At 38.9% G+C, this 9,800-nt stretch overlaps 1 protein-coding gene across 1 annotated transcript; it reads left to right on the forward strand.

Annotated features, from left to right (window-relative positions):
- Nucleotides 1-1,953: 1,953 nt before the first annotated feature.
- Nucleotides 1,954-6,534, forward strand: LOC108678151. The gene is made up of 3 exons (XM_018166500.2): nt 1,954-2,950; nt 3,763-3,897; nt 5,966-6,534. The coding sequence occupies exons 1-3, from the start codon at nt 2,020-2,022 to the stop codon at nt 6,532-6,534; spliced, it is 1,635 nt and encodes a 544-aa protein (XP_018021989.1). The 5' UTR covers nt 1,954-2,019.
- Nucleotides 6,535-9,800: the final 3,266 nt, after the last annotated feature.

Below are 9,800 nucleotides of genomic sequence, written 5' to 3' on the forward strand. Positions count from 1 at the left end.
TGACTAAAACTTTTTTTGCATTTTTGTTCAAAATTTTCTCCATTTGCGGAATATCAACTGTGTCTATTTTTAAAATTCTTGAATTTTGTGACTGTCTCTATATTGGCAAATTAAAACGAATTAAATTCACAACCCAATGAAACGATACGTTAGACTACATGTAGGTAAATATTTTAATTGTTACATTTTAATTTTAAGTGCCCACTTAAAGATTTTTGTTAATGATATTAGTTTAAAACTTACAGTAACCATTTCAAAATTGATGAAAAAATGAACTTCATAGAATGTTTTAACACAAAATAAAATTTTCATTCTACCACATTAGCCTATAAACTCAGTAATTATTGAGACAAGGTTTAAAATTTTCGTTTAAAATTCCATTGATAATATCATAAAAAAATTCACTGAAATGATCACAATGGCCGTAAAAAATCATTACACGCCTTTAATGCTCTTCCACTTTCGGCTTTCTTTCGGAAGAGGCAGGTCATTATCGCTCAAAAAAGTATTCTTCTGCGCAATAAAAATTTTAGAGTTTTGAACCCCAGTGCGAAATTGCCCCGAAGAAGGAATAATTTGCTTTATGCTTTATATGTTATCATAAGGCAGAGCTGCGTTTCTTCGACGATGCTGGCCTGACCATGACCTCATCTTTCCTTTGTCCGAGTCTCAAAGGATGAAGGCGGCTGGTAGTTCTTCTTATTCTTTAGCCATCTAATCAATCGAGCGGCCAGTCAACGCCAAGAACTGTTAAAATATCTTTCATTTCCGCTTTTTCCAGCTTATCAGACTCATACGATTGTCAGACATGGTTCTCACATTGGTAAATTTTACTCAATATTTGTACATTGATTAATGAGTTGTCGCAGAAATTCACACGTCTTACCCAAAAACGGTCACCAAATATTGAAACTTTCACATCTATTTTGGCAGAGTCTGTGCAAAAATATATTTAGAATAGTCAGTGTGAAAAGAGGCTCAAAGTAGGACAAATGTTGAATTACTGCTCTTAATAATGCGATTGATCGAAAAATGTTTTAGGTTTACCATTGATGTTCAATGGAGAACTCATTCGATCGGAAAGTTATTTGCGAGTAAATTCTTTACCGCAGAGAAGAACCCTCTCATTTACAATACATGTATTAGTTTTACACACGTTGGATGATGAGGAGAAATCAAAATTATTGCATTTTTAAAATCGGTAACTATTTATCAGCAAGCAATAAAACTAGCCTTATTTGCAGTAGCTGCCTAACAGTAGGTTGGCTGCGCGAGTCACTCTAGGTCCGATAATTTATAGCAGCGAGGCTCTGTACTGCTAAGAGCTACGCCGAACGCGAGGGGGACTTAAGACAAGACTTAATAAGAGCTACTCTGAACGCGAGGGGGACTTAAGACAAGACTTCAGCGACCGCTATTTAGAGCGAAGAATATTTGAGTTGGTATGGGAGTTGCAGCTCTAAAACGAATTGTTGTAATGCTAAATGCACTTTTCATATTGAGATTACATAAGAATCAAGTAAATTATATTGGGATCTATTACAAAATAGCAGGATACAATAGGAGCTATTTATTATGTTTCTCCATATATTTGCAATTTTCTTGTCATTCGACGTTGATTTCATAGACATAACAATAAATGAAGCTTCATGGTAAACCAGAATTTATCAATTTTTCACTCAGTCATCTTTGTATTAGGTAACTTATGAACTGAAGGTTAAAAAACTGATTGCTTTCAGATATTCCAAAATCTGATTAATAAATTATTTCTCAGCTTTTCTTGAAAAAAAAATTTTTTGGGGTTGATACTCGGACATTTTTTTATAGGTGTCTCTCTTCAAAAATGCTCTACTAATCAGTGAGTTTATAATGATTATGATATTTATTTCCAATCGTTAATAATTCCTCACTCAATTGACTTAATTAAAAAAAACTGCGATTCTATCCGGGAGTTGTTGACTAAATTTCAACTTTATTCTAGCCATCGCTACGAATTGTTTTAAATTCCCTGAAGTAAGAATGGATTGCATCACGGACGTGTCTCGTCTACAGATAATGATCACCGAACATAGCGGGGCTTCTCACTATTTTCAAAGTGATCCGAATGTGGAAGATTTATGGAGCGAAGAGCCCCGTTGCTTTCTGATCTTCAGACCGAAAGGAAATTATGTGACATTTTTAAAGCGTGGATTTGTAGACAGAGCGGATGAAGCGGACGGAGAATATATCCATCGGGTAAATATTTACAACGGCTATGGATTAATAATGATGAATTCGCCGGCGGATCGCACAGAAAATTCTTCAAAATCAAAAATAGACCCTCAATTAAAATCTACACCTATTTTAGGTGTCCGATCAGAAGTGTCGTCAAGACCACGAAATAATTTGAATAATCTAATTATACATTCAAAATCAATATGCTGCCAAAAAATATTCTCGAATAAGAGAACTGACTCCCCCACAAACTCTGCAAACTATTTATTTTACTCAAGGTTAAATTCGCCATCGAAAATAAACACTGACTTCGATCAGATTAAAAGGCATTTCAAATTTCCTCCAAATCTAGGAGCTCGCATTGAAGATCTGAATGAGCGTTTGAAGGCTCTAAACGCCAAGAAGCTGAACGTTTATCTTAATAAAAATTCCAAGACGCTAAAGTTGTCTGGCAAAGGACGCTTTTGCACTGAAAAACAAGCTGCATTCTCCAGAAACAAACTGGAATTAATCAATTCGATCCCAAGGAATCCAAGACGGATTGAATCCAGCAAGGAAATCCTTCAAACTAAGTCAGAAAATTGCAAAGGGTCACAGCGGAGGAATCTGAGAAGTGTTCTGAACATTTTGGGGAAGCTGAATCTAAATGATTACGCAAGAACTACTTCGCAAGGCGGATATTGCTTGTGGAAATTCTTGATGTGGAGTTTCATTTTCGCCACCTTTATTGTTCATGGTGAGTGGTGCAGTTTCCGGCCTGTTGTTTCGAGATGATTTACAATACACAATGTAGGCAATATACAACAAAATCAAACTAAAAAAAATTCTTTACATTTTTCAGCACACATTCATCATACTTTATTGCATTCTATGAATATTTATATTGTAAATGAGAATTGTTGCAAACATAATGAACTCATTAATACCCCACATAAGATTTAGTAAATGAACTAAATTGAAATTAAAGTAAAGTGTAAAAATTATCTCGGAAGACCACAAGCAATAGTTGAACACTACTGATCACATTCAACATGCATCACAACTAAATTTGCACAACTTACAACTGAACACAGTATCCCTGACACATTGAACTAATTGCTTCAATCAATTAGTCAGAAGAATTAAAGTCACTGCCTACTCACATCAACTACATGTCCTTTTGCTATTTTTATTATTAATATAATACGCAAAAAATTTCTCGTACATTAATTACTTTCCACTCATCTATTCTGAATCACTGATAAATTTGGCAAATGTATCATCGCCAAAATTAGTACTATACAATTACCGTACAACAGCTTGTCTCTGTAAGCAACAGAATACGTGAGACAAATTGTGCAATCTTTATTTCACGAAAACGATTTACTTGAAAATTTACTAGCATCTGCGTGGATTCCTAGGCGTTTAAGTGCATTCTAATTTTTCCGTGTCTAAATTAGACGCTTAACTGAACGATGAAGTCATTATCTGGAATTTAATTAATAGGATTACTGCGAGGCACTGCGCGGCATCAAGTTTGCCGTAACGCAGAACTTTGTTGGTGTACAGGCGGGGCGCTGCGCTGCCTCAAATGCAACAGTCTGGTGGATGGAGACTGCATCGCAGGACGAGGTGCTGCCGTCACCTGTAACGACACCGAGCGCTACTGCGCCGTGCTTGCAGGCTACCTCGGCCTTAAAGAGGGTTAGTGTCGTGTGTTGTGGTGGGTACTGTGTGTGGTGGGTTGGGGTGGGTACAGTGTGTGGTGGGTTGGGGTGGGTGACATGTGTGGTGGGTTGGGGTGGGTGACGTGTGTGATGGGTTGGGGTGGGTACCGTGTGTGATGGGCTGGGGTGGGTACCGTGTGTGATGGGTTGGGGTGAGTGTCGTGTGTGGTGGGTTGTGGTGGGTGCCGTGTGTAATGGGTTGGTGTGGGTGCCGTGTGTGATGGGTTGTGGTGGGTGCCGTGTGTGGTGTGTTGTGGTGGGTACCGTGTGTGATGGATTGTGGTGGTTGCCGTGTGTGATGGGTTGGGGTGGGTGACGATTGTCGTGGGTTGGCTTGGGTGTCGTGCACTGTGGTGCTATCAGGTAGAAGGCGTGTAATGAGAACTTTGGGTGCGATATTGTGGTTGCCGTGTTTTGTGGTAAGTGGTGGGTGCTGTGCATGTCAAGTTATGTTAGTATTGGTGAGAACTTTGAGTGAGTAATGTGAGTGAATATAATAAAGTTCTGAAGTAGTACAAGTAGTATCGCGACCGTGGAATGAGAGATGGTGAAAATATAATTGCTTGTAGTAAGGAATTGAAGAAACGGGGGCAGACAAGATGAGTGACGCGTGTAGTGAGAGAGGAGGCACTAGCACCCACTGGTCATTAACGCAAGTCTAATGTACACTGCGAGGAGTCATTAGTGATTATACAACTCGTGATGACACTGATGTTTCAATCACCAAAGTTTGTCATTTGTTCATAAATCAATGATATCTGCTCAACACACTGTAGTAGTTCCATTAAACACAACGATGGAAACATTATATACACTTTCGGCAGTAGCACAGAAAATCTTTAAACGTAATCACTGCAGCCTGTCCGTAACATTTTTCGGAATTTTTTCCAAGCTCCATGACCTACGGATTTTGTTCAGCATAAAAAAATTGCCATACTAATGTCAGGCGAATAATTGGCTAAATACCACAATGATGCTTTTTAAGTCAAAAATTCCATCGCGGATAGAGCAGTGAGAAGGCACCCATTTGTTTACGATTTATGGTCTCCTTTTGCTGTGAGCTTTTCAAAATTGGTTTTATTGAAATATTGGACAAGTGTTTTTCGTGGAGGAGAAAAATATTTGCAGACAACTGTTTTTTTCCGCCAAAGATACAAAAATTGCGGTGGTCTCTGATTTGTAGGTGTTTTCGACATCAAAGCCTCGCTAGGAGGGTATTTCTTTGTTTCGGATGATATTTACGCTAGAAAAACATTGAGCTCTTGAGGTGTGAATGTCCATGTCTTCTAGTTACGCAGCTTTTCAAAAATCGAAGTTGCAGATTCGCCAAAATTAGCACAATATTTTATGGCACAACTCATTGAAAGTTGCCAGGTTCTCTGTTTTGTTTGACCAAAAACCAAATCATTTTTTTATGCATATCAATGACGTAAATCACGTAGCACACGGGAGGAGTTACAACTCACAATGAGTTATGATGAAGCGCTAACAAACATCTGCATTCAATCAAGCAATAGTGTAGAAATACCACATTGCCGTCAGTGCCGTTGGTTAAATTACTTTTCTGCAACACAACTAATTATATTGCAAGAATAATTATGTGTTTTGATAATGTTAAGTCCACTTGACTCAGACAGCATCAACCTACTTTGTCGGTTCAATTGATAGCCGTCAATATACCTGTTGCAGACAATTTTTACCCATATTAATTGCCATTCTATGGACCTTTGTTATCTTTTTACTGGATCTTGGAATTTTGAAGATCTTAATTGCTAAGTCGCTACAGATTACTAGTAGCTTTAATCCAAAATTTGTGCTTTGCTTTGTAAATGAAACGTAAAGCCGACTTTCACGTTCAGAAGAGATGATTTAACTAGCAAAATTTATTTCATAAGGCTCCCTGTTTTTCTCCTAGATAAGTATGGTAGCAACTTTGCTTACCATTTACCTGATTATTCAAAATGTTGCATATTCATTCATTATGATAACGTCTCATTTTGATGCAACAATAACATTCATTTTCACCCATGATGTTACAAACTCAGGTGCGGCGCTGGTGGTGATCCGCGCCTGCTCCCCCGTGGACCTGACCAACAGATGCCACTTCGTGAGTGCGATTACGAAGAGCGCCGGTGATGCAAGAGCGCGGGATAACCAGAGCACGAACGCAGGAACGCGGGGTGACCGGGACGCGAAAGCAGGAACGCGTGGTGACCGGGACGCGAACGCAGGAACGCTGGGTGACCGGGACGCGAATGCAAGAGCGCGGGATAACCAGAGCGCGAATGCAGGAACGCGGGGTGACCGGGACGCGAATGCAGGAACGCGGGGTGACCGGGACGCGAATGCAGGAACGCGGGGTGACCGGGACGCGAATGCAGGAACGCGGGATAATCGGGGCACTAACGCGGGAACGCGGATCAGCAAGGATAGCAGCTCCGTGAACTGCTACCGCACTTGCCAGAGCGACCTATGCAATGTGCATCTTATGCCGTACCTCGCGTCCAGCGGGCACTTCTCGGGAGCCCCTGCATTTCGGGAAGGAGGTCTCGGTTTCATCGCCTGCTTCGTGATGATGAGCCTTGCTGTACAAATCCTGTTGATCAAACGGTAACGAGGCAATTATTACGGCATCAATTACGAGTGATTTGCAACATATACGCTTTGGATTGTCTTGTTAGTGTTCAATCAGATGGCGTCGACATGTGCAGGTTTTGCAAGACGTGAATTTTATAATACATCGAGGTACGTGTAAGTGTTGGCACGAACATAGAGAAACCTTAAGAAATTATCGTTGTTCCATCTTGAGGAACTTGGCCGATTTCTCTAGCTGGATGTAAATCTAGGGAAGCACAATGGAAGGATAATTATGGATCAGTTTCAGGTTTGGTGTTTGTAGATATTTCGGGTTTCAGTTTATTCTCAATAATTTCATTGTTTTGGGCCACGATGATGTTAATGGGATCTTAAATTAGAGAAAAGACGTGGCGCTGTGTATATTAAATGCTTGAGGGGTATTATATGGGATTCAGCACCAATTTATTTAAAGATCCATGATTAGTTGCAGGACTAAACATGGTAGTTACGTAACATATATTGGGTTAACGAAAGGTTCATAACTAATAATGAAGATTGAGTTAAACTAATTAAAATTATTTGGAATTAGTTCGTCATATTTGTATTGTCAACTAGGATAAACTGTCATTAGCAACCAGAAGGAAATTGCAGAGGCCTGTGACAGGCCAGCCATTGCCAATATTTCTGATATGACTCAATAAATTAAAAATAATGGAAGATACTATTTAAGTCGTTCTAATTAAACGATAAGTGACGTCGTGGTAGACGTAAGGTTGTAGAATTGACATCAAGTAGCAGTGTTAACAGTAGTCATGCCCCAGAAAATTCGAGATTTTCAAATTTTATTCCAATTGGATTTGAGAACTTTAAGTATTTCTGGATTATTGAAAAAAATTGTTATGGAACACGGAAAAGTAATCAATATAGATATCACGTTATTAAAAAGAAGCTTGTACATTTTAATCGAGTAAAGCAGGCCATAATCTCCTTACGTTATGCTAAAATGTTAAATATATAAGTATAAATTGGGTTTGACGCATCCTTTAACCATCAGCCGCTCTAATCCACTCTATGTAGATATGCCGTTTACAATGGACGCGCTACAAGCACCGAATATAGTTAAAATCCTTTGACCGAATCTAGTTAAAATATTTGAACCTTTGACTCAAACGTTCCCACCAGTTTCTGAAAAGTTGCTAAAATTCGTTAAAGTGTTCGCAAACATTATTCGATGAGGAAGAGGTTTCACACTAACTGGAATCTTGTTTGCAAATGTTTGGAAACTTTTGAAATAAACTTAACACATGATGGGGGGTAAATATTTATTTTTGAATATCGGATGGACATGCTTTCATGGAGTAATGCGCGTATTTAGTACGTATCGTCTGGTGATATTGATAAGCTTGTTTTTACTCTTGCCCTATGCCTTTGATATTAATTGTTTAATATTTTTTTATGATGAATTTATCAGGAAAGAATGGGTTCATTTGAGAGAAACATTGCAATTTAATAGAACATTGCACGAAAGGTTCCGAACTAGGCCAATCAGGAGCCCCGTCCGTGTGGTCGCTGCCATCGTTAATTGCGGTGGAAAATTGGAGCTCGGCACAACTGCGTGAATTGAATAAGTAGTCTGCTGTTCATTTGGTATATTGGAGACGTGAATTGAATAAGTAGTCTGCTGTTCATTTGGTATATTGGAGACGTGAATTGAATAAGTAGTCTTCTGTTCATTTGGTATATTGGAGATTAGTGATCTGAACCCAACAGGAATGAAAAATAGAACTTCAACATTATGGAGAGGTTTCGATCATTTTCTTTCTGGCATTTCTGTTTACGCCTTTCGTAATCAACTAAGAAACTGTAATAATTATTAGGTCTAACAGCTAAATCCGTTATTCAGCCCATAGTTGGTTACTTAACCATGCTATGCGATGTTCTTCCCGTTCCCTGCCTATTTAATTCACACAAGAACATGGCCAATGAAACTTTTGTAACTAAACATAAAAAATATAATTGCAATAAACAGAAACAGGTGTTCGCTAACACAGGCCCCAAGCAACCGCCACAGAATGAACCTAATGACACAGGTTGAAATTACTTTGTATCTAGGTCTGCAAAAGTTGAAGATATCATTAAGTATAGTAGTAGTAGTATAGATATCATTAAGTAGTAATATACTTAATATACTTAAAGTATAGTATAGATACGCTTTTAGGATCACAAATCACTTAGCCGCAGATAAATATAATACATTTCTCATTCCATTGCAATAATGCTCCGGCACGAAAAGTTCATAATGAGTAATTTAGTCGCGATTAGTACGATCACGATTAGATACTTACGATTAGTAAGTGGCTAATCGTGAGTGTGAGACTAAATCATGAGAATATTTATTGTAAATGTACAATGGTCGCTCGTATACCATTAACCAAATCCTTTGCATCTCTTTGCCGTACACCGCTGCGCTTTAATTCCGTATTGCGTATATAGTGAAGCCAATGCTCTAAAAATCAATAAAAGAGTCGGACCTCTTTTTTCGACATTATCGCTGTTTTCCATAAGTCTCTATTATGTTGTGTCATTGTGATCAACGTACTTGAGTGTTCGAGATAATACAACAGATTGCATGTAAGACGAAGCAGCATTAATAATATATGTATTAGATTACTAACAAAGAGTTACATGTCTGAGTCACCACTATGAAGAGACGTATGCATTTTTTATTTAGGATCTTGCACGCAATATTGATCGTACGTGGTGTACTGCACACCTTACAAGTGGTTGCTCTACTTCGGCAGCTGCGTGATCAAGTCATGCCGCAACGCATTATACAATTATTGTGAGAAACGTGTATCAACGGCAACCACATTCACAATAGCGCATCCGAGTCCTAATTATGACAACTTTTTAGTTATCTCAGACGTTTAAATCGTGTATGTGAACTCAGCTTGAGCGTCGCAGTTGCAACGTGCGTGCCTGCGTCTCACGACACGTTGCTGCGACGCTTCGGTGCGGCGCTCATAGCCGTCCCTTTTATATCTCATTCTTTCGTAGACCTTCCTTTGCTATATAAAGCCAGGGCTGCCCTGCCGCCCCAAACACTGAATTTCAAGCTACGTTACCGCATACAACTAATGCAACCAAATTAATTCACATGGACAGCGCAGAGCGGCCAGCAGGATCCTGGAATCACACTTCTCAGAATTCCAATTCGAGCAACTTTGATTTCTACATTGTTTCTTTATGCCTTACCTGTCAGTTAATTCGATTTAACTCCCATTTCTATCTAGCATTGATATC

The sequence above is a fragment of the Hyalella azteca genome, unplaced genomic scaffold, assembly GCF_000764305.2.
Source record: "Hyalella azteca isolate HAZT.00-mixed unplaced genomic scaffold, Hazt_2.0.2 contig2099, whole genome shotgun sequence".
Lineage (NCBI taxonomy): Eukaryota > Metazoa > Arthropoda > Malacostraca > Amphipoda > Hyalellidae > Hyalella > Hyalella azteca.